The sequence below is a fragment of the Paramacrobiotus metropolitanus genome, unplaced genomic scaffold (genome assembly GCF_019649055.1).
Source record: "Paramacrobiotus metropolitanus isolate TYO unplaced genomic scaffold, Prichtersi_v1.0 Parri_scaffold0000119, whole genome shotgun sequence".
Lineage (NCBI taxonomy): Eukaryota > Metazoa > Tardigrada > Eutardigrada > Parachela > Macrobiotidae > Paramacrobiotus > Paramacrobiotus metropolitanus.
This window is the reverse complement of record NW_026570339.1, coordinates 102670-125589: the sequence shown is the minus strand read 5'-3', so window position 1 is coordinate 125589 and position 22920 is coordinate 102670. Positions and strand designations below refer to the sequence as shown.

The 22920-nt window shown below is 49.4% G+C and overlaps 6 protein-coding genes across 6 annotated transcripts; 3 read left to right on the top strand and 3 right to left on the bottom strand.

Annotated features, from left to right (window-relative positions):
• Positions 1 to 632: 632 nt before the first annotated feature.
• LOC129598277 (pneumococcal serine-rich repeat protein-like) lies at positions 633 to 2780 on the top strand. Its single transcript, XM_055496098.1, has 2 exons — positions 633 to 849; positions 996 to 2780. Exons 1-2 carry the CDS (start codon positions 804 to 806, stop codon positions 2471 to 2473), a joined length of 1524 nt encoding a protein of 507 aa, XP_055352073.1. The 5' UTR covers positions 633 to 803; the 3' UTR covers positions 2474 to 2780.
• LOC129598278 (uncharacterized) lies at positions 2750 to 4660 on the bottom strand. Its single transcript, XM_055496100.1, has 4 exons — positions 4317 to 4660; positions 3451 to 3612; positions 3231 to 3335; positions 2750 to 3019 (listed from the first exon to the last, which is right to left on the bottom strand). Exons 1-4 carry the CDS (start codon positions 4363 to 4365, stop codon positions 2907 to 2909), a joined length of 429 nt encoding a protein of 142 aa, XP_055352075.1. The 5' UTR covers positions 4366 to 4660; the 3' UTR covers positions 2750 to 2906.
• Positions 4661 to 6136: 1476 nt separating this feature from the next.
• LOC129598301 (proteoglycan 4-like) lies at positions 6137 to 7905 on the top strand. The gene is made up of 3 exons (XM_055496139.1): positions 6137 to 6616; positions 6755 to 6892; positions 6957 to 7905. The coding sequence occupies exons 1-3, from the start codon at positions 6568 to 6570 to the stop codon at positions 7706 to 7708; spliced, it is 939 nt and encodes a 312-aa protein (XP_055352114.1). The 5' UTR covers positions 6137 to 6567; the 3' UTR covers positions 7709 to 7905.
• Positions 7906 to 8193: 288 nt separating this feature from the next.
• Positions 8194 to 12066, top strand: LOC129598286 (WD repeat and SOCS box-containing protein 1-like). The gene is made up of 8 exons (XM_055496108.1): positions 8194 to 8577; positions 10118 to 10364; positions 10493 to 10716; positions 10785 to 10854; positions 10913 to 11084; positions 11147 to 11427; positions 11485 to 11607; positions 11717 to 12066. Exons 1-8 carry the CDS (start codon positions 8574 to 8576, stop codon positions 11757 to 11759), a joined length of 1164 nt encoding a protein of 387 aa, XP_055352083.1. The 5' UTR covers positions 8194 to 8573; the 3' UTR covers positions 11760 to 12066.
• A 1589-nt stretch (positions 12067 to 13655) lies between these two features.
• On the bottom strand, positions 13656 to 17984 carry LOC129598280 (uncharacterized). Its single transcript, XM_055496102.1, has 6 exons — positions 17010 to 17984; positions 15173 to 15313; positions 14868 to 14923; positions 14557 to 14706; positions 14398 to 14470; positions 13656 to 14294 (listed from the first exon to the last, which is right to left on the bottom strand). Exons 1-6 carry the CDS (start codon positions 17109 to 17111, stop codon positions 14004 to 14006), a joined length of 813 nt encoding a protein of 270 aa, XP_055352077.1. The 5' UTR covers positions 17112 to 17984; the 3' UTR covers positions 13656 to 14003.
• Positions 17985 to 18218: 234 nt separating this feature from the next.
• Positions 18219 to 22701, bottom strand: LOC129598279 (tubulin-specific chaperone cofactor E-like protein). Its single transcript, XM_055496101.1, is given in 7 exon segments — positions 18219 to 18735; positions 18856 to 19164; positions 19167 to 19343; positions 19426 to 19636; positions 20245 to 20489; positions 20604 to 20752; positions 22072 to 22701. Coding segments are annotated over 7 exon segments (1476 nt in total). The 5' UTR covers positions 22265 to 22701; the 3' UTR covers positions 18219 to 18543.
• Between the last annotated feature and the right edge of the window lie 219 nt (positions 22702 to 22920).

Here is a 22920-nt window from a genome sequence, read left to right as displayed (position 1 = left end):
CAGATGCGCACAATGCCGCTTCACTGTTCTTGATCACTGTTGTTGCTTGTGACAAGGACATTTAGGACGGTCATTTGTCACCTGCACAATGCGGAGGTGTCTCTCCGCGACACGGAAAAACCGTTTTTAATTTAACTACTTTTCCAGTCGGCGCGCTGATTGATGGGCGCAATAACTGCATTAATCGGCCGACGGGGAAAATATTTTGCTGTAATATGTAGATTACATTGTATAATTAATCGCTGAGGATGGTTTCACACGTAACATCCGAGATGGATACAGCCGTGCGGTAACAGCGCTGCCCGCGGGCGGTTTGTTTTTCAATTGGCAATTACAGGAATGCTGGCTGATTAGCATTATTGAACAACACCGCTTCGAATAGCGCTGCCAGCCAATCAACGTCAAGGTTATCCTGACTGCGCCGCGGTGCGGTGGCCGCGGCGACAGCCGCACACGCGCCGCTGTCGTGCTCGCGGCTTTAAAATTCTTATTATCATTGTTATGCTCTTCTTGGCAAAAACACAGCTGCGATCAATAACATTTAGAAAAAGAAACGGTTATGTCGCCGCTGTTATGCTAACCGGCGGAGTGGAATGAATGAATAATTAGCCGGCGATCAATTTCAGAGCAACAGACGCACGTAAATGTGCAATTTGTCCGTCAGATGCGCTTCTTACCGCGCTCACTATATAAGCGCGCGTTTATGGCCGCCATAATTCTTGTCTTCACCGCGCATTCGAATCGTCTTCCCTTCTGCATCGCTTTTCGGAATATATTTTGATTTCTCATTTCCCCGCTTTATCATGAAGCTGCTCGCGTTAAGCACCGTCTTCCTGTACCTCGTCCACGGTATGTAAATAAACCGACCAATCGGCGCAGCGTCGCCTGTTAAATTCAGCCAATCAACGATGAGCAGGAATAATTTCCTTTTTATTTGCATTAATCGGGCTTTTTCTGGGAGTATTTTATTTTGATTGAATTTTTTTTTATTGCAGGCAGCGTGGCGGGCAACGTGGACTGCGACCAGTGCCTGGCGCAGTGCTCGGCGCAGAGCATGATGATCTCCGGCTCCAGCTCCAAGAAGACGTCCGCCGCGGGCGGCGGCGCCAGCGTCTCCGGCAGTGCCTCCGCGTCCGGCAACCAGGCGGCCAAATCCTCGGCGGCCGCGGACAACACGGGCGCCGACGCCGACCAGGGCGGCGAGGAGGCCACAACCGAGGCGGCCAAGGGTGCCGCCAAGGGCGCGGCCGTCTCCGCCTCCAAGTCCGCCGGTACGGCAGCGGCTAAGCCGGCCGCCGCGGATTCCGGTGACGAGGAAGCCACCACCGAGGCGGCCAAACCCGCTGCCAAGGTCGAAGCCAAGAAGACCGTTTCCGGAAGTTACTCCGCGTCCAGCGGCAAGAAGGCCGAAGCCACCACCGCCGCCAGCGACGAGGGCGGCGATGAGGAGGCCACCACCGAAGCCGCCAAGCCCGCCGCTAAGGTCGAAGCCAAGAAGGGCGCCAGCGTATCCGGAAGTGCTTCGGCGTCCAGCGCGAAGAAGGTCGAAGCGACGACGGCCGCCAGTGATGAGGGTGGAGATGAGGCCACCACCGAGGCTGCCAAGGCCGCCGGAGGTGCCAAGGTCAGTTCAGCCACGGCGTCCAAATCGGCGGAGAAGGCCCCGGCTCCGGCCAAATCCGAGGAAGGCAGCGAGGAGGAGGAGACGAAACCGGCTGCCGGAGGTGACGCTAAAGCCGCTGGCGCCGGCGCCAAGGTGTCCGGATCCGCCAAGTCCTCCTCGGCGACGCTGTTGACCAGTCTGGGAGGCGAGAAGAAGGCCGCGAAGCCCGCCGCCAAGGACGCCGAGAAGAGCGACGACGAGGACGAGCAGAAGACGGACCTCCTGCAGGCCGAGTCCAGCGAAGGCGCCAAGGCCGCCGTCCCCGCCAAAGCCAAGGGCGCCAGCGCCGCCGGATCCGCCAAGGCGTCGGGATCCGCGTCGTCATCCAGCAAGAAGGAGGAGGCCAAGGATGACGAAGGCGCCGGTGAGGATGAGGGCGACAATGCCGCCACCACCAAGAAACCGGCCGCCGCCAAACCCAAGGCGCCTGCCCCGGCCGCGCCGGCTCCGGCGGCGGGTGGTGATGAGGGTGGTGATGAGGAGGAAGGCACGACGGAAGCGCCCAAGGCCGCCGCTAAACCCAAACCCGCCGCTAAGCCCGCCCCGAAGGCGGCTGCTCCCGCGGCCGATGCTGACGCCGACGCCGGTGCCGCAGCCGGCGGAGAGGACGAGGGCGGCGCCTATGGTCCGAAGAAGACGACCAAGCCCACCACGACCACCACCACGACGACCACGACGACGACCACCACCACCAAGAAGCGCCGCCCCGACTACGGCGGCACCGAGCTGATTAACACCGAGGTCACCGAGCCGATCGCCGTCATTACCCGGCCACCGCGTCGCGGAAAGACCGCCTTCGACCGCCGATAAGCGTTTGATACTCTCACGACCTGCGTTCCTTTTCTCCCTGTTTTTATGAGTATATGAGCCGGCCTTCCGTGCCGGTCGGCCGGCTTTTTCTGGTTTTGTATAACGCTTGACTGCGCAAGAAACGGCTGCTAATTAGTATTTTGACAGCTTGCTGGTCACTGGACGATGCTGTTGACGTAACGGACGGTATTGAGTTTTTGCTTGTGATTGCTCTTGATGGGCTGCTGTCGGCCAGCATGGCGTATTATGAAAATTATTAACAAAATCGTTGTGATGTTGCCAAATAAATTGTTTATATAACGCTTATATGAGCTTGGCACAACTGCTACATTAATAACAACATTCCGCAGCAGCGGATCGCAGTAACTCGCATGAATCAAACAGAACATGGAGCTAAATGTAAAGGTCACCGCGGACATTAGCGGAGCCGGTTTTACTTGGGCGTGTTGGCGGCGACGGGCTGCGCGGGCAGCTTGACCACTTCGGTGACCTCGCTGGTGATGGGCTCGATGTTGTTGCAGGCGTCCGTCTTGCACTTGTAGTAGGCTGCAAAGCAGTTAATTCGGAAATCATTTCTGAATTGTCTATTTTTATTACCTCCACGACTCGCATATGTTTTTTCATGAAGCCATACGTACATTCGGCGGAGATAATTGTGTTAGCGTTATCATATCTATATTACACTAATTACAGTAACAGAAGTACGTAGATACAGTACAGGATTTCTCAAGGTAGAATTAATTGTTGAATTAGTTACCGGCGGGCAGATCGTCCGACCAGGTGTCGAGCATGGCGCACTCGTTGATGCCGAGATTAAAGTCCTGCACGTGACCGCCGCAACCGCGGTACACCGTGATGTCGCCTGCAATACACAAACGCATGCAGTCAGCTTGCAAATATGCCGGTTACTTGCACAATAATTATGGAGCCTTCGTTCGGTTAAGCGTGATTCCGCGCAGGCAGTTAAGTGACCTGACCTTTGGCGTTGCCGAGGACGACGGCGACGCAGTGCTTGGAGTCGTCGGAGCAGTTGCTGGGCTGGGCGTCCTTGATCTGGCGGCAGTCCTGCCCGGTGGAGACGTTCGGCAGGCACACGAAGCACCGCAGACCGGCCGCGTGCCGCATCAACACGCACGTCACTGCGCAAAACAGACAAACCATTAGAAATTGCAATTACTGATACCGCGTATCAGTTTTACTGTATATACGCGCTAATATTCCCTGTACAATACACATATACGTGACAGTGAACAGCGTGCAAGTGAGCGCGACTTCCGCTTACTGAGGTAATATTATTACGGCGAATTAAAATGGACAGCACAATTTTAAGCGTCGATGGAGCTCCGAAGTTCAGGTTATTCTTCGAACTAGATATTTTGCAATAAAAGGCACGTAAGACAGGAGTTTCTTCCTTGACGTTTCGTTGGAAATTTCACAGCTACCATCAGAAAATTAATGTTAGAACTGATTTGACAATAAATATCGCTAATTTTCATAATAAATATTGGTGAAGAAATGTCCGAGGCTAGGGAGCGCTAGCGAGTTTTGGTTGACTCGTGCCTTGCCCGTTATTGAATTGAGCCGCACATCCGTCTGTGCAGATCTCCCCGCTCGGATGTTGCGCGCATAAATGATTTTGGTTGTGTTTTTAATTCTTGATTGTGCAATACTGACCGTAGTGGAATGACTGACTGTTATGTCGCTAAGCAAACATAAATAAAAAGCAGTAAAAATTTTCACACCAATGTATATAGTTATATTGGATATGAAGTATAGATGGTATGGGAAATGAACTGTATATAAATATTTAAAGTGACCGTGCAGCACAAGTACAAGTACTTACCTATGCAGCTGACGAGCAGTGCGCAGGCGAGACTCCGTGCGGAGTACATTGTGGGGCGTTGGACGAATTCGAAGGCAAGGCTAGTGCGCCAGGAAAAGAGGAGTGCAGGTCGAAGGACGCGGATGGGATCGTAATGAATCCGATGCAGATGCGCTGACGTACTATACGATTATGTACATATATGTTCTGCCTACTATACCAAGAATGAATAATTACATATATCCGGCTACTGCACTTGAGAAGCATTAGCTTGTCAACATGCACATCGGCAACATAGAGAAGCCGCGCCAGCGCGTGTGCCAACTCGCTCTATCGGCAACGTGTACTTGTACAGGTTGTACCGCTGCAGCACGTTGCACCGTCTTTGCCTTCAACAACGTGAAATTCGCCGAGTAGAAGACGGAATGCAGCGGGGATGCCTCGCGGACACTTGCCATGAAGATCAGAAGCAGTTACTGCTGACTCGAATTGCGAATGCAGCGTTGCTCGTTAGTTTGCCTTTCATGTGTACGTACAGATCAGAGATCATAGAATGTACGTATATCTGTATGGCTGGCGGATGCTGGTTTGGACGTCAGCCCCCGGCGGCTGCCATATCCGCTGCACAGCCGAACCGAGCCTACCGGCGCTCTGCTCAAACGCTGCTCCGCTGCACTGGCGTTCTGGTCGCCAGCTGTGACCTTTCTGTTGTTTCCGTGGCCGGTACAGCACTGCATTCGGCGCGAACGGAAATGGCCATCGTTTGCAAGACCAGTCGGCCAGACAGCTCACAGTCGCCGAGGAGAACAGTCCAGCTAGCCGGTTCCAAAGGTCACGGCAGTGGCTCCGGACCGGGGCAATGTTAATATGGATGACGTTTACGCATATGTATAGCGGTATAACTGATGCTGTATAATATTATGCGATCGACCAGAGTGATAGGTGTTGATTACATGCCCACACGGTCACATTCACGCCCTGATGAGACGATCACGGAGCTAGCGGAAATGCACTGTTAAAGCCGCATCCGCCATCTGGTACACCTGGCTGGCACGGCCCCGCGAACCTGACCGACCCACGGATGCGGGTTTCTACAGGACCGGCCGACTTTCGGCGCACGACTGTGCATCTCAGCAAGCGGATGGTGTGCCCCAAAAACGATTTTCATGCCGAAATATAGCACCATTTTGATTGTAGAACGACAAAGGAAACAGCAACAGAAAGTGTGCATACGGGAACGGCGCGTGCAAAAGCGAAATTGTCAGTGACCTCGTAGACGGTCCGTACTGTGTATCGGGCGGAAAATCTTTCCTGGTGCTGGCATTGCTTACCTACTGCTCTACGGATTAAAGCCGGTTATACTTGTACGTAGTACGTACGTACAATATGATAGATAACACAGTCTAATAAGAGAAAGCAGCATCCGCGCCGGAAGTACTTGTGGGCATTACCAGCCCCGCCGCGCGCCGGCGCTATATCTGTACGTTAGGCAACGTACCGTCTGTACAGATACGCTGAGGCACGTGCTGTGTTCGCTCATCTGCTTAATCCTCATTTGCCGCGACCAGCTCTGCTCCCGATGGCGCAGTCAAGTGGATCCGCACGACTGCGACGGCCATGCTACACGACTGCACGGCGAGCGGCAGCAATGCGATCCGCGGGCGGCAATTGTCGTCTTTTGTCCCATTTACGGCCAGTCGACAGCTGTACGCCGTGCTTACTCACCACTGGCCAATTGCCGTTATACATATATACAGATACAATATATGTACCGGCCGATTTATCAAGAAACTATTTGTGTCGTGACCGCAAATTGCCGACGGAGCGAGCGCGACAACACCAAAATATTTCTTCTAACCAGTATTTCTGCACAATACAATCAGCGCATAATTGCAATCAACCTACAAAGAGCAGCATTTCGCGCCGGCCACGAAAAGAGAATAGAACGGAAGAGCTGAGAATCAATCGGAGCCATCGCTGGCGATGGACATGTTTACTGTACTATTACTAACCGACACTTTCCTTCTCCGTTGAGATTGCAAACAGCATTCACTCGTCCAATTATTTTATTATTCTACCAGCTCCGCACTTCTTATCGTTTTTACGCTCCATTGCCGCCATTCTGTTCTTCGCGCCGCGCACAACAATTCTGATCGACAATTGCTTTATTATTTTATTATTCTTATTTTTCATTCGCATGTGAAGCGTCGAGCTTGTTCATACAAAATTGGGTCGGATTATTTTCGTGGCGCAGTATTAATCTCATTCGAAGATGCAGTATCTCGTCTATTCGCCGCTGCTCCTATCAGTATTAATCCAAGGTGAGCGCACATTTTCGTATATATAACGGTGACCTTTATATATAACTTTGATATATGGCTTATGCATATGTATATGTGTATTGTGTGTGAAGATCGACATTTGTGTGGATATTTATTGACTGGTCCATGTTTAAACAGTCAGCCAGGCTATCCAATGCTTCTCCTGTCTGTCCAACGAGGCCGCCGGGAAGTTCTGCCGGAAGGTGTCGGAAGCGCAGATCATCACGTGTCCCAACGATGCCACGTGGTGTAACGCCCTCGTCTTCCTCAAGAACGGTGAGTGCACTGCTTCTGCGTTTTTAATTAACGTAACGCGCACTTCATTAACTGATGGATGCAGGAAAGGTCAACGTCAACCGGGGCTGCTCAGGGAGTGTCTCCAGTTGGGGCTTTGGCCGCTCCGAATGCGACATTATGTCGGCGGAGCCGCTGATGGACGTGGGCGTGGCCTTCTACCAGTGCCGCGGCGACGCCTGCAACAACATCGAGCCGGCTGACGGCGCTCCGACCAAGTCCGACGTCGTCCTGCTGACCAAGACCGTCGAGGAGGAGACCCACTACCGCCCCGCGCCCGCTCCCAAGGCCCAGACCGACGACGACGAGGAGAGCTACGGGCCGCGCCGGACCACCACCACCACGACGCAGAAGCGGGTGAATACCACGCCACGGTCGTACCCCGAGGAGAGCACCGAGGAGACCACGGAGAAGCCAAAGGTCATCACTCCCGCGCCGGTGGTGACGTCCCCGCGGGCCCGCACCACCCCGGCGCCCGTTGAGGAGACGACGGAGGAGACCGAGTCCCCTTATCAGCCACGGGTCACCACCAAAGCTACCCCGGCCCCGGCCACCACCGCCCCGCGGGCCCGGACGCCGGCGCCCTACCCCCAGGACTCGACGGAGCTCAAGGAGGAAGAGGACACCGAGGCGCCCAGCTACAAACCGGCGCCCAAGACCACCACCACCACCACGACGACAACCACCACCAAGCGACGCCGACCGGATTACGGAGCGACGGAACTGATCGACACCGGCGTGACGGAAGTCAAATTCCGACCCACCGCCCGCCGAAGGGTGGCCTTCGACAGAAGATAGAGTGTCTGAGCCGCTTGATTGATTTTGTTGGAATGTTGATACTGATACGCCGACGCAGTTACCTGTTGAATGTGGGCTGTTTTCTGTAACTAGTGAAAGCATGCTTTCTGTTTCTGGAGTAATGAGAAACTGAGAATGGAAAATGGATCTAGTAAAACGTGCGCCTGCGGCGCTGTCATTAATAATTGAATACACGACACGGCTTTACAACTGACACGCTCAGCTGGCCATTAGCCAGCACGTACACACCGGTACGTACGTGCTGCACCCGGTAGAGCCGATTCGTACGTCGGCTGAATGGTTTTTGGCCGAGTTCCGGGTGGCGCTGGCAGCGTGTACTGTGCGCCTTGGCGATCAGATAAGCGTATCGCTGTACGAATTCTTTATCGCTCCGCAATGCAAGACAGCGCCTGTGGAGTGCAGCGTACATACAGACATTGACCCGGCCTGTGTTTTAAACTGCAGTTGCGGTTGCGCCAGTAATACGGCGCTCGTTGATTTCTGGTAGAACAATCATCGCAGCTGCTGCTGGCTGCAGTTGCAAGTGAAAGTTGTCGATCGCTGCTGGCAGGCCCGCAGTTTTGGAACGCTACTCGCGCCTCACCTGACTGCCTCTATCACGTGCAGCAACGATCTTTATTTCTCATTCCAGTGTCTCTGCTGTTTTTGCCAGGTTGCAAAGTTCCAGCCAGTGGTTAGCAGGGAAGACGGCGGACTGTAATCTCGGTCAGCTCCAGAATCTTGAATCCTGTCTGTGCGCATCTCTACTGCTCCCTGTAGCGATTACCCGGATTAGTGTAGCGCTGCCTGTGCAACGATCGCTTGCGCCTTGATTTTTCTGTGATTTGCGCACTTCGACGAAACAATGGGTAAGTACCAAGTTCGTACCGTTAGGGATGCAATTTACGGTTAGAAATTTATGAGGAAAGGGTTATAGAGTTACTAGAGATGTGGGCGCTTAGACGCAAGTGTTTCGAGAAAAGTGCAGCAGAAAGTACTACACGGTTGCAGTTGACCAGCGATTGCGGATTGTGAGTTGTGTTTTTTCGTATTGGCGACTTTGGGTTTCTCCCGCTCGTTGTGCAAAAATTATTTACTGAAGATCCAGTAAAACCGCGCGTTTGTAGAAAACGTGAGATGCTGGATTATTGTGAAAATAAAATTATTTTGGCGATTAAAATTGTTCTGTAAATGGTTAATTTAATATCCAACATCATTAAGAACGGTCATTAAGAACATTTTAATTGAAATTATTTGGTATTAATTTTAAAGATTTTATTACTTTTACTGCTGCGTTAAGAAATAGTCAAATGAGTGAAGATAAAAGAGTGAGAATTTCGGTTGAAAAATTTTTGTGAAGAGTGCAGCGGTGCCGACACGAGGAAACCTGGCTTATACTTGCATTGCAGTAGCCGGAAATTAGTTGAAGCGCGGCCAGCTGATTTTGTGCGAGCAGTGTTGCGTTGATTATTGCGGGCGATAATGTCAAGGTTGCAGGCTTGCAGCGGCGCGGTGACTAATCCGCTGTATCTGTACATGTAGCGCCGCTGCTGGCTGTTTCTTGAAAACCTGTGAAAAATGTGCGCGCTTCTTACGCTTAACAACGAGAGAAAACGGTCGGCGCGGACTGCGGAATCGGATGTTACGTAAGGCCGGGGTGAAAGTGTCAGATCGCTCGCTGTGGCCTTCGTATTTTAGTATTTTACTGCCCGTCACCGGAAGTTAACGACAGGCCACGTTTGCACTGCTATTTCACGGCATTTTCTTCTATTTTTCGCAAGTGCATCGAAATCAAAATATTGATGTTTTACGATATAATTTCTACTATCAGTCTGTCACCGAACACATGCAGATAAAGCTTTCTGCCTCTTCGTAAAATGCATAAAGGCTGAGTCGCTGACCTCAGATAAAGCCCAAGAATTGTCTGATTTATCCGCAATATCTTGCGCTATTCCTTACATCCCATATTGCGGCAGAATTTTCATTAAGAATTTATAGCAAATGTAGTAAGTAATTAATTGTCGACTGTGTGAGCGTGTTGACACTGACGATTGGTATGCATGAATGTGTTGGTATTAAAATTATTTTATAAATTACATATAATATACATGAATGTAAGTATTTGTATTATTATCGAATTTTTTATTAAATATTCACACATTTCTGATTGATAATATTTCTGCTATTGTTAAAATTATTTATGTATTATACGAGTAAGTGCTGATATCTATATATGGATGTTCATGTTACAAGTAGACTAGGGTAGTAGTCAGTTGCTAACTTGCTAGTAATACTGGAGATTTGTGAACGCGTGGTGGAAACGGCGGGTGCGTATCTGTAGAGATATCTTGGCGTGAAAATGGCGACGCCTGATTGTGAATGGTGTGAATGGTGTGTATGGTGTTGCAGCGGGTAAGAGCGCAGAGACGGAGGCGGGCCCGTGGACGATGGTGGCGCAGGTGCGCAGCGACGACAGCGTGTACCGGCGCGTCAGCAGCGTGGCCACGTCGGAGCTGCTGGAGCGGTCGCGGCGCTCCAAGTTCGGCGAGGAGATCATGTCCAGCGCCTGGTCGCCGGACGGCTCCCTCTTCGCCTGGGCCGTCGGCACCGAGTTAGTCTCCATCCACAACGTCGCCCAGATCCTCCACACCGACCGGTAAAAGTTAATACATCATTGAAACAATTTATTAGCCAACAAATTATTGCACTGCTGTATTATGGTGTGGAACTAGCACGAATTTAAATACAAGATGAAATGGCGAAATGAAGTAGCTACATGTGTAGACCGGCGACGAACGAGAACCCGGAGAGTCTGGGGCGCGTGGCGGTGCTGGACTGCGGCGCCGGCGCCTCCGTGACGTGCATGTACTTTGGGTCGCGCGTGTCGGACGTGAAGTGGCACTCGGGCGAGGTCAAGTACAACCGCTTCGAGGAGCAGATGCGCGGCCAGATGCTGCTGGCCGTCGGCCTGGCCACCGGCGACATCAAGATCTTCGACGTGGCCACCGGTATTCGCTTCTGTGTCTTTCACGTTGGGCTGCCTCTGTTTCATTCCCTAATCGTCATCCCGTTGCAGGCAAGATGATGATGGTGCTGAAGGACCACACGGACGCCGTGACGGACCTGCAGTTCTCGCCCGACGGCAGGTGAGTGCCGGAATGGTCTTTCCAGGGAAAGAAGGCTGACGACGCTTCTTGTTTGCAGTCTGGTGCTGCTGTCGGCGTCCAAGGACACCTCGGTGAAGCTGTGGGACCTGCTGGACGACGGGAACATGTTCCGCACGCTGCCGCGGCTGGACAGCGGCAAGCGCCACGTCAAGGACGTGTCCTGGTCGCCGGACGCCAAGCGCATCGCCACCGTCGGCGACGGCAAGATGGTGCGTCCTGTTCCCTTATCCTCCGCCTCTAATTGAGCAACAAGTGCTGTTTATTTACGCAGGCGGTGCTGTGGGAGGTGAAGAACTACGAGATCGAGCGCCAGCTGGAGGGCCACCAGAACGACGTGACCGGCGTGCGCTTCCACGAGGACGGCCGGCGCTTGTTCACCTGCAGCTTCGACACGCGCGTCATCTGCTGGAACATCAGTGATGGGAAGAAGCTGTTCGCGCTGGAGCACATGCAGCCGCCGCCGACGAGCATCTTCGCCTCCGGGACCAACGAGCACGAGGTGACGCGCATGGACCTGCGCGGCAACCAGCTGGCCTCCCTCTGCAACGACGGGTGAGAGCGCTTTGCCTTGCTGGTGTTCTGTTTTGAAGAGAGCGTTGGTGTTGACAGGATGCTGCGCATCTGGAACGTCGCGGGCGACAGTCAGCCGGCGGCGCCCGAGGCCGTCCTGGAGATCGTGCCCGACGCCAAGAGCATCTCCTTCTCCGACAACGGACGCGTGCTGGCCGTCGGGTAAGTGCTGCCGAGCTGGCTGACACTGCATACAATAAAACTAATAATTATTCAGTTGTTTAACACAACAAAAATCAGTGATTAATTGGCTGACACGTGTGCTGTACAGGTGCCTGGGCGGGATCCTGCAGTTCTACGCCCGCAGTCGATAGACTGACTGACAGACACCAGCCGTTCCATCCCGTGTTAATTAAGGTTACGTTGTCGCACAGTTGGACATTGCCTGGTGGAATTAATTCTTAACCGAATAATAACCAACCGTCGCTTTACATAATCCGAATTGCGAATCAGTGTTTCGTGTTGCACTTGTTGCTGGCCTGTTGCGCAGCATGCGCAGCGTCGTGATATGACGCTCCTTTTGCTGTGCTTGTCCAGTACACGTTCTGTTATAATTATCCGGTGTTATTAACCAGAGTCTTATTAATGTAGGTATTACTCAACACAATTATATTTGTATTATCTATCTGTTTCAGTTTGTATAAGTAGCCTACAACGCCATGACCAGCTGCATTAAAATACAATATTATTTTAATTTTCTTCTTGCCGATGAGTTTGTTTTATTTAAGGTCACTTCTATGCGCCAGGAAATTTCATGGCGCATAGTCGTTTTGCTATGCGCCCGGAAATTCGCCGCCAAAATAAAAATTTTTCATTCCAAGTTATTAATAACCTAACACTGTGACTTTGTGAAAGTACTTTTTGCATAGCCAGCATAAAAATACATGAGATTCATTACAAAAGGTACAAACTACCCTTTCGAATAACTCAATTTTTACGTAAAATTATGAACTGGAAACCAGTAATACTTGTGATGGGCGATGGGCGTTACACCTAAGGAAGCATTTGCGTCTGCTCGAGAACAGCACGACAAACAGAAGCGAGCGTTTTTTTGCCGTGATAAAAGCGGAAATGAGAGGATAATGCCGGCGAACACACCTGAAAATGCACCCGCGGAATGCATTGATGTTGTTATGGCCGCGTTGGGAAGTAAAACAGCACTGTACAGTTTTGCCGAATTCTCAAATTAAGCAAAAAAGAAGGGCATGTACGATTTCCCGGCAGCCGAAGGAATAAGAAGCAACGGTCTTACCGGCATGTTAGTACCTGGGTGTGTTGTGAAGTGCCACCGACCGTACCAGGTTATTCAACAAGCACGATCGGACTTGCGAAAACCCTTATCCAGCCCTCTATAACCCTTATCCAGCCTCTTTGTGATCCCACCGGATGCCATCTTGTGACTTTAAAAGCTTCTTGGCTCCCCACCCAACTCAAAAATCTCATTAATTACTATGTACCCTTGTATGGAAACCGACGGACTGTATTAAGATGTAAACATGGATACGTTGCAGTCAAGGAAATTAAATTCACAATGAGTGTCTTCCCGTCCCGCAACAAGGGATTGGTTAGAATAATTGTGGGATATTTGCAGCAACGTTTTGAGTCGACCTTGTCCTTTCAAAAAACGCAATATCGAAAACGCCAATTATGAGAAGGGTCCGCATTTCGAAACTGACTAAACGAAATTCTTGAAAACGGAAGCGTTGAAGAAGCCGCCAAAAAAGGAGGCGTCCATAATCACGCAAAGCCCGAGCCGCAAAAAAGTTCGGTGTGTGTTACCGCAAAAAAAGGTCGATGATATGCGAAAGCGCAGAAACGTCCCGGAGAAAGCCGTCTTGACGAAAAGAACGGTGTGCTCACTGTGCTGTAATAACAGCTGGGACTACAGCATCAAGCTGATATAACGCGGTTCAATAGGGGCTGCATTGTATTACATACAATAAAGAATACCTTCACTGTATACAATACAGTGAAGCTCCTTGAGTATGGCGAAAGTTGATAGAAACTTCTACCAGCACTGTTGATCAGTGGTACTGTGTTAAAAAAGTGACAGTGATAAAGAAACAGGCTGTAATCGTAATCAGACGTGTGGGTTATGATTAGACTTCGTAAAGTGATATTAACAACTTGAACATACTCAAATTTTAATTTTGCGAGAAATTTCCTGGCGCATAGCAAATTGACTATGCGCCAGGAATTTTCCTGGCGCATAGCACTTTCGTTTATTTAATACTCGTATCGGTTATCTGCAGAGAATTGTACCATTTGTACGTACAATTATTCACGTGCTAATCAGGAAAAATTTAATAGCCGTCGAACGGAACCCTGAGTGTAGAATAATACAAAAAAAAAACAGAGAAGAATGTTAATGTTTTAACATTTACGTATATGAACAAGTGCAGTATTGTACAGTCACCGGTGTGGGCATTAATGTTCGCAGTGCGCTTGACAATATAATTCAGGGGAATCATTCGCTGGCCGCGTAAGCGTCTTGATCACGCGGAGGCAGGTAACGGCCGGCATTCCCTTTGCATTTCCCGCCCGTCCCTCCGCTCAGCTTATGCGGCGGTCTCCAGGGGTTTGACCTTGGTCTCGTACAGCGTGCTGCCGGCCATCGTCTGTCCGACAGGGATGACCTTGGTGGGCGTGACGGTCTCCACGGGGCGCTTCTTGAACTTGTCGGCCAATAAGGAGACGCCGCCGAAGGCCTGTCCGCCCGGCCGCTGCCCGCTGGCGGTCGTCGCGCGCAGGTCGTCGCCCTGGCCGCGCTCGCGCCGCAGCGCCGTCCAGCGCAGGATACTGAAGATAAAGGCCAGCAGCCAGGCCGCCACGGCCAACCAGTACGACACCTGCATGCGCCAAGGGAAAAATTAATTAAGAAAATAGCAATTAAATTAAACGAAGCCGGTGTGGCGTTCGTCTTGTAGACAGTCTATCACTGTATATACATACCTCGGAGGTGAGGAGGTCGTAGTAGGGGTCGTAGCCGCGGAAGAGCGCCACGGTGGCCTCCCCGGGGACGCAGCTGCACGTGCAAATTAAACAGCCGGTTAGAATCAGTTAGCATGATCATGTCAGTACAGAATTCGACGGGACTGAGAATAGACTCACGTGATGGGGACGTTGATGAAGCGGGCGGCGATGACCTTGTTGGACTGGCAGAACCAGTACAGGCCCGCCTCCAGGATGCCGGCGCCGATCAGCGTCAGCACCAGTCCCAACAGGGAAATCACCACGAACGGCACCGCCGACGTTTCCGCTCTGCAACAGATTGTGCATAAAAATATTATATATATCAAACACAAGTATATCTATACGAGTGCATACCGGTACGTGTGTACAATACTTTTGTACAGAAAATGGCCAATAATCACATGTAACTAATTAGCATGGGTACTTAATTGTGTATCCTGCACTCTTACGGTATGATGCCGGGCCGACGCAAGGCTTGTACCAACAACGACAAGTGGTAGATAAACTGCAACAGAACCTGATGATGTACAATACGTTGTCATTTCACTCATGCATGTGCAAGTTGATAACTGATACAATAATTGATACAATGCGATATTAACTATTATTATCGTATTGTATCTGTATCTGGCAAATAGTACGTGCTACACAACAAATACATGTACTGTAGGTGAATCAGTACGAGTACGCATATATAAGTGGAATGTCAGAAAACGTCACGACGTTGGAGCCTTAATTACATGTAGGTACGTACGAGGATGAGGCCGAGGATGACGGAGATGATGACGGGCATATACGTGACGTAGTTGCAGTTGTGCACCGTGCCGTACAGCGCCGGCACCGGGAAGCCGGGCGACGTCAGCTCGCTGAACAGCGGACAACCCGCCAGCCGCGTCTGAAATACAAATACAATATACATGTAGATTTTTTTTTGGTACAATACTTTTTATTATTAATTAATTATGCTAAGCCAGTTTAAACATCCAAAACACAGACAAGCGTCACACTGCATCAAAAGACAGCGGAAACATGCGGCCGAATCACAGAGAACATTTGATCTAAATTAGCCGAGGCTGGTGTCGTTCCCAGGATGGATGCCGCAGATAGATATACAGTACTATCTGTACATTAATACAGAACGGTAATAATATAGATATTACAAGCAATTACAGTACTATACGAGGAAGTGCGCTTCCGTAACATTTTCTTATCACTTCTGTATTTCAGTAATAATCCATTATGGTACAATACAAAAGACAGACTGTAAGTGCACCGCCACTGTATATCTGTTATAAAGATTACATATACGATTATTTAATACCACACTTAATATTTGACTTATAATTATTACTGTTGATCTGGATTCTGGACTGTCAAGATACAATATCCAATCAATATCCGCCGATCCCAAAGAAATAAAAATAACATGTCTACTTTTCCACGTTGGATGGCACATTATCAATTACTCTCGAAAAAGTGCGCGCACTTGTAATTATGCATAATTATTATGTATCGCTCGATTAGCATATATAGTATATAGTCTATATACAGCATATAACCCGAGTATCTGTACTGTAACAGTGTACATACACGCTACAATTAGCCAGCGTATGCAAAGTGCAATAATTATGTATACGAGTATAAAAATTACTGTACGTGCACGCTTCACTGCCCGCTTAACAAGAACGGGCAAAGTCCGCGTGAAATTGACTGCCGACCCATCACTGCTATTTCCGGCAGTATTCTTTTACATTGTGTGCTCGATCGTATTCGTCCCTTTATTATTTGCCGGTCATTTACGACGTACGTTATTAGGCGCTTTCTTAGCTTGTGCATGCCACGGCTTCGATTTACCTTCAATTTACAGTCGAATTAATTTTAGATATTGTACTCTACATTGTGATCGCGCCATTAACATGTACAGGTATATCTGTACACATGTAAGGTAATACATGTCGTACTTGTCACTTTTGCAAGGTCAGTTTCTTCCTCGTCAACATGCGCTCCCTGGATGCCTTTTATATACTCGTGTATAACACAAAATACGCAGTATACCTGTAATAATTATACGATATTTACGCGGGCCGAAAGACGACTGATCGATATGCTCTTCTTTAATTTTAACAATTATTCGCAATTCGCAATCGTAGCTGAACTGAAAATGGAAATGCCGCCGCTACCAATTAAATGAAATGATCAATACGAGTATTCCGGCAAAAATGCGCTGCACAAGCTGCAGTCGTGTCTGTACAATATCTGGCCGACGCCGAATTGCAATATATTCGATCGAGCGACATTTTTTATACTGCCAGCACATCCTCGCACATTATTCTAGTCAAAATATTTCCGGCTTCCGACGCTGATTTTTCCCCTGTCAGCGGCTTCCAACACCCGCACAACATATATACACTTCCGCAGTCATAAAAATAACATTTCTAAAACATACGCATACTCGTACATATAATATTTAACGCGCGGGCAATTTAGTAAAAGGATCTCAGTAATTAAATACGGGGATTACAGTAAGTGATGGAAGAAATCACATTTAAATAAAATCAATTAAATATGGAAAAATGATGTTTTTCGCGTACCGTGACCAGGCCCATGCCGACGGCCTGCGGGACGCCGAGCGCCACGATGATGACGTACAAAACAACCAGCGCCACCAACATCTGCGCCGAACGATCCATCATGCAGTTGAAAGATAACTTAATCCACTGATATATATAAAACTGTATATGAATATCATCTGCATCCGCGCCGCCACATCGATCCTACATTCTCTTCCTTCTCCGCATAAAGGAATAACGAAAATCCGTGACAAATAAATTAATCAGCGTGAGAACCGCTCGCCTTGTACTTCCGGTGGCCGTGTTGAATTCGACCGCGTGGACATATAGAAAAACGTGGTTACCGTTCGTAATAACAAAGCGCTTTCTTTCCGTCTTCGCGATCTCTCAAGCCAACCAACTCTCCAAATTCAAAGCAGAGTGATGGTGAGAGAAAAATCAGTCGAGTTGGCAGTGCAACTGCACGCACGTAAACCAGACCACAACGTTCAAATGTGTGCCAATACAATGCAGTGAAGGTTAACGACAGAAACTCTCCACTAGCGTCACGAGGCTGCTTCCCTAGTGGGGCTGCTATGCAGCGTATGCTTTAGCGACAGCCTCGTGACGGCACGCCACGGCAATGCCGGAAAAAGATGGCTTGCCGCGCATAATCGATATTTTCACGGCGCTGACTGGCTTTACCTTTCCTTTCCGGTATGCGCTGCGACTGCGAGCGGCCGTCGTACAGGTGAGTTGATACTGTACAGTGTACATCGTACCTGTGCTGATCGATGAGTGGGCGGACCGGTCTAACGGCGGCACTGGCCACGGCTAATTTTAAATACTTACGCGCAGCGTACAGCGCAGTGCACAACCGGTTTTTCCGGTTGCGTATTCCACCGGACTGGCCACCGTGGCCGGCGCTCCGATTACAGAAACACTTGAAGCGACACCAACTCGCTAGTCGCTACCGAGTCCGGACGGAAGGAAGCAACTGCCAGCACCACCATCCGCGCATTCCGCGACATGTGCTCTGCGTTTATTAACCGCTAATGTTGGCTAATTATAAATCACAATTAAGTCCTTATTTTTTCTTCACTTATCCACCTTTTTATTATTTTTCTTCATCAACTTTATTAATTTTTTATAATGATTTCTCTTGTATTTTTTTAATTTTAATTCTTGCTGTATTTTTCTTGACATAATGGACAAGCTGCAAATATAAATAAATTATGTTTTCTTTTTTTATTTTGACATACAGTACTGCCGTAGCGCAACAGGCAAAAATGCAATAAAGTTGAGTTTAACTAAAGAAATTCTCGTTTATCTAACAAGACACTGGTCAATTAGAATCAAAATCAATCAATCCCGAGCCAAAACAGTAAGCGCTCTATTTCTAGCGGATTATAATAGCTCCACATACTGCTCAGAAGAAATGACTGCAATCTGTACAATACAAACCGGGCACTGGTTGAAATTAACGCAAAAATTCCCACCCATCAACCGGTTAATTCCGCACACAGCGCAAAAGGCCAAAATCCCGCGATTATCCACGGCAGTTGACGTCGCGGATTCATTTGGGCTGCAGAATAATCTCGTCGCCGTCGCGGACGTTGAAGGAGTGCACGGCCCGGCGCTCCCCGCGCATCTCCTCCATCCCGACGACGCCGGCCAGCACCGCGTCCAGGTAGAACACGCGGCACCGCATCCCCGCCACCTTCTGCAGCTCCTGCCGCAACTGCCCCACCGTCTGCTTCACGTTCACCTATTTATTCACATTTTACTTCAGTTAAATGAATTATTACCATTTTTATTGCATTTAAATGAATTAATACGATTTTTATTTCAATTAAATTAGTTATCGAAATTTGATTATTATTTTTACCTTGAAGGGTCGTCGCTGGACACTCCCGTAGCTCAGCCCGACTTCCACATACTCCGGCGCCCCTAGCTGCACGTCCAGGAGGGGCGCCAGCGGCCCGTAGCGCCCGAGAAGCTCGGTGAAGCGCGGACAGGGCGGCGGGACGTCGGCGCCGTGGAAGTGGCGCAGAAAGGCGCGCTCGGCGTCCATCCGCTCCATCGCGTCGACGGGGGTCCCGTTGAGGGAGGATAAGGCGGGGAGACGGGCCAGGACGTGCTGGCGGGTGGTTAAGGTGGGGGAAAAAGGCGCGGACTTGGAGGGGGGGAAGAGGGCGGGCTACTTCCGGTCAGCGGGGAGTCCGTCCAGAGGGGCGTGTTCAACAAACGGAGGTCCGTCAAGGAGGGGAGGTGCTGCAGCTGGTCCAGCGCCGGCCAGGAGGACAGTTCCGTGTGGTTGAGGTGCAGTTTGCTCACCGAGGGGAGGCTGTCCCGCAACGCCTCCGTCTCCATATCCTACAATAATGATTATTAATTATAACACTCTTCTTCAATTCTTTTATTATTCGGTGACTTCCGGTCTTTTCTAAGGGCATACCTGGAGGTCATTGAGGGGATTGTGGCTGGCGAAGAGCGTCTGCAGGCCGGGGAAGGTGCGCCCGATGCGGAGTAACTCGCGCCAGGAGGCCAGCTGGTTGCTGTCGATGTGCAGCTCCTTCAGAGCATGCTGGCGGGAATGCGGAGCACGCTCACTGTCCGCGTCCACGAAGGACGCGTACTCGTTCAGACTCAGGTGCAACTCCTCCACGCTAAAACACACCACACAATTCTCACTTCTCACCACATCCAATCGACTAATCAAGCAAATTACGATTGACCTGTGCCGTACAAGTATGGCATGGAATAGTTGTCTGTGTCACTTCGCTAACCAGCAAATAAATAAATGCCGGCAAGTCGTGGCCTTTGTAAACACGAATCCTCGGGTACGGTATGTTTGTACAAAAAGAACAAAATTTTGTCAAGAAACCGAAATTATTTGTAGGAATTCACAGTTAAAATTGTCACGAAAAATTATCCCAACACATACAGTAGATGTATCTAAAATATTCTGCACCCAATCGAAAAAAATCCAGAGGATATTTGTTACTAATTCTGTATCAAGCTCAGCTATCCGCTGCCGGACGGCAGCGTGCCAGCTGATCGATTAGCAGAGGATAAACTACGGCTAACGACTCGGCCGGACTGTGGGATTTGTATTGCCAGCGGAAACATGCGTGGATCGATGCTGACACAGATTCCCTGCGTGGAGTGTCGGGTTAAAAGGTTAATCGCCAGCAGCCGCGACTGTCAACGGCAGCATTCTTCCCCGCTGCAGCCGGGCCAAGGAGGGGACAAGTGATTAAAACGAGCGACTTACTGCGGCAGCGAGTCCAGCAGCGCCAGCGCCACGCGCGCCTCGATGCGGCTGCCGTTGAGGATCAGCCGGCGCAGGGCGGGCGGCGTGGGACGCGGATCGTGTCGGCAGTTGGCGGCCTGCAGGGGGCACAGGGGGCACCCCTCCCCGCCCGCCCCCCGCACGTCGGTCACCTGCAGTCCGTCCAGCGGGTTGAAGCTCAAATTCAGCGACTCCAGGTGGTGCGTGTGGTGCAGCAGCGGGCGAATCTGTCGTTAAGAATCATTAGGGAAAATACGTTTAACAGTGGCAATCGATGCTGGTCAAAAGCGGTAATTGTCGGTCGGGGAGTTATCGATTACAGTTGACAAGTGCCTGTGTACCTCGCTCCATTTGCCCAGCCGATTGAAGGAGAGATCAATTTCCCGCAAGTGCACACAACACCGCGATAATTCCTCCACGCCGCCCAGACGATTAATCCCGAAATTCTGCAGGACGACGTACGGGGGACACGCGAAACCACGTCCGGCGCCTGCAATTATTTTCATTTTTTTATCAGAATTCAAGTGCATTTTACAGTCGTGTTTTTCTTTAAATATTGCTGAATTTTTCTGATTTAATTGGTATTTGGTAAAGCTATTATTTCTATTATTTAAGAAATATTCACTATTATTAAGCATTTAAAATTTAATCTATTAATAAGCAAATATTGTTGACCGAATTACTGTTTTTTTTACTGTCATATTCATTTCTGTAGCATAATTAAGCATCTTTTTATCAAATAATTCAACTTTTTTTATCCTTCCTAAACTGATTTGTACAAATCAGAACGCAGGAAACACTAGGAATTTAGGCTAATAATATTTCATAAAAACAAGCCGAGAATTTATTGCTCATTGCGGAAACATTTCACTTTCGAAATCACTCCGCGCACTGTACTGCGGCGTGTGGTTTCCGGTCTAATTCGCCGCCACTACACGGCAAATCTGCACTAGCGCACTGATTTTGAAACTGAACGCGCTTTATTTTATTGCTGCAGCTGCATTAAAACTGGCGCTATCAGATGGCAAAAATAGCACAAGAAACCTGCTCTGTTCAGCGCAAAAATTCTATACTGCAGCCGCTTATTATTCCATCCGATCGCGCACACTGCCCGATCGACTGCCCAGTCAGCTGTTTTTTCCCCACGCTACCGCGCTGCTTTTTCTACAGGCGGCTGCTCGCCGCAGGAGGCCACGCAATGCATTCATCACGCCAAGGAAAAATGCTGCCCATTCAATAAAAATATCTATTCTGTTCGATACGGTGAACAGTAAATCGGATAAAACGATATCGTATTAATTCGCTGCTGACTGCTGCTCACGCGGAACAACACGATTATGCAGATCGTACCATTCATCCCGCAGCAGCGATTTAATTCCAAACGATGCCATGCATACCTAATCAGTGTCGATTTAATACACATTTATTACCGACAAAATACGAGCATAATCAATAAAATCATACTTCAACCGGAAACGAAACGAAATGGGCCACACACGGTCCAAAGTGATTCCCATATAACCCAGAATTTTAGGAAATTAAAATTCCATTTAATCATGAACCGCTGGAAGCGATAATCACCGTCTAAAAGCTGTTTAACAGTATAATTTAATTTTGGAATGGGAATTACCGCTGCAAGCAACTCAGTTCTCTCTACAATAAATAATTTACCTACCGGTACAACAAAATTAATCCAGATCTAGAGCAATAAAAGTGACTAGAATTGAGTAAAATGTAAAAAAAATAGTAATAATAGTATAGCTATTACATAATCAGTGTACATTCAGTGGTGTGCACGTATTACTGCACCTGATGAATACGGCTGATTTTCCTGTTCCTGTTGCTGCTGCTGGCGCTGGCGCTCGCGCTCGCGCTCCTGACAGAGCAGTCCAGCAAACAGCACCCGGTAATCCTCATCGGAATATTTGTGCTGCAGCGCCGACAGGAACGTCACTTCCTGGCAGTCATCGCGATTTTCCTCCATTATGTCCGCGCTCTGCATTGGTCGACGATCTGCAGTATTTCCATGCACAGACGATGGCTGATTCGCACTGATTCTCCACAGGCACGTTGATCAACATCAACTATCACAGATTCACCGCGCAGCCATTACTCCACGTTAACGTAAGGGCTGCGGTAAAAAGTCAACACGGGAGGCTGATTAGATAAGCAAGGCAAGCAACACAGCAGCGCCGTGCGCAAACCAGCGCAGCCTGTTTTCCTGCGAGAAAACTGAAACGCACAAGAAAATGAAATGCAGGTTGCAACCAAAGCAATCTTTACGGGATGAGGAGGATAGCGAGGGAAATTCTAAACTGGTGAGAGGGTATTTTCGGCAGCGTTGAGAGACGTATTTTCGATCTGGAAGAGTGCAGATCAGCAAATGCCAGCAAGGAAGGCATTCAAGGCAGAATCGAATCAAACAGCTGTTTCATAACATTCCCCTGCGAGTTGCGAGTGGCGAGTTGCGCGACACGCCAAACACCAGCACGTGCTCGACGCAGACGCCACCAGTGGGCGATTCCACTGGCCAACCTTCCAATGGGGATTCCACTGGAATCGCACCAGTAGTCTGCCGCTTAGAGGGGACAGCTAGCTACTTAAGTACTTATTCCTAGTATCTGTACTGTGGTAGTCTGGTAGGAACAAAATTAAGAC

Excerpts from the sequence above, each read along its gene's own strand:
- LOC129598286 (XM_055496108.1), top strand. Across the intron at positions 10,365-10,492 it reads CAGATCCTCCACACCGACCG|ACCGGCGACGAACGAGAACC; the intron begins GTAAAAGTTAAT and ends CTACATGTGTAG. Across the intron at positions 11,428-11,484 it reads GCCTCCCTCTGCAACGACGG|GATGCTGCGCATCTGGAACG; the intron begins GTGAGAGCGCTT and ends TGGTGTTGACAG.
- LOC129598278 (XM_055496100.1), bottom strand. The coding sequence starts at position 4,365 with ATGTACTCCGCACGGAGTCTCGCCTGCGCACTGCTCGTCAGCTGCATA. Across the intron at positions 3,613-4,316 it reads ACTGCTCGTCAGCTGCATAG|TGACGTGCGTGTTGATGCGG; the intron begins GTAAGTACTTGT and ends TGTTTTGCGCAG. Across the intron at positions 3,336-3,450 it reads CGTCCTCGGCAACGCCAAAG|GCGACATCACGGTGTACCGC; the intron begins GTCAGGTCACTT and ends TGTGTATTGCAG.
- LOC129598277 (XM_055496098.1), top strand. The coding sequence starts at position 804 with ATGAAGCTGCTCGCGTTAAGCACCGTCTTCCTGTACCTCGTCCACG. Across the intron at positions 850-995 it reads CTTCCTGTACCTCGTCCACG|GCAGCGTGGCGGGCAACGTG; the intron begins GTATGTAAATAA and ends TTTTTATTGCAG.
- LOC129598301 (XM_055496139.1), top strand. The coding sequence starts at position 6,568 with ATGCAGTATCTCGTCTATTCGCCGCTGCTCCTATCAGTATTAATCCAA. Across the intron at positions 6,617-6,754 it reads CCTATCAGTATTAATCCAAG|TCAGCCAGGCTATCCAATGC; the intron begins GTGAGCGCACAT and ends ATGTTTAAACAG. Across the intron at positions 6,893-6,956 it reads CCTCGTCTTCCTCAAGAACG|GAAAGGTCAACGTCAACCGG; the intron begins GTGAGTGCACTG and ends TGATGGATGCAG.
- LOC129598280 (XM_055496102.1), bottom strand. The coding sequence starts at position 17,111 with ATGATGGATCGTTCGGCGCAGATGTTGGTGGCGCTGGTTGTTTTGTAC. Across the intron at positions 15,314-17,009 it reads TCGGCATGGGCCTGGTCACG|ACGCGGCTGGCGGGTTGTCC; the intron begins GTACGCGAAAAA and ends TTTGTATTTCAG. Across the intron at positions 14,707-14,867 it reads CGTCGGCCCGGCATCATACC|AGCGGAAACGTCGGCGGTGC; the intron begins GTAAGAGTGCAG and ends AATCTGTTGCAG.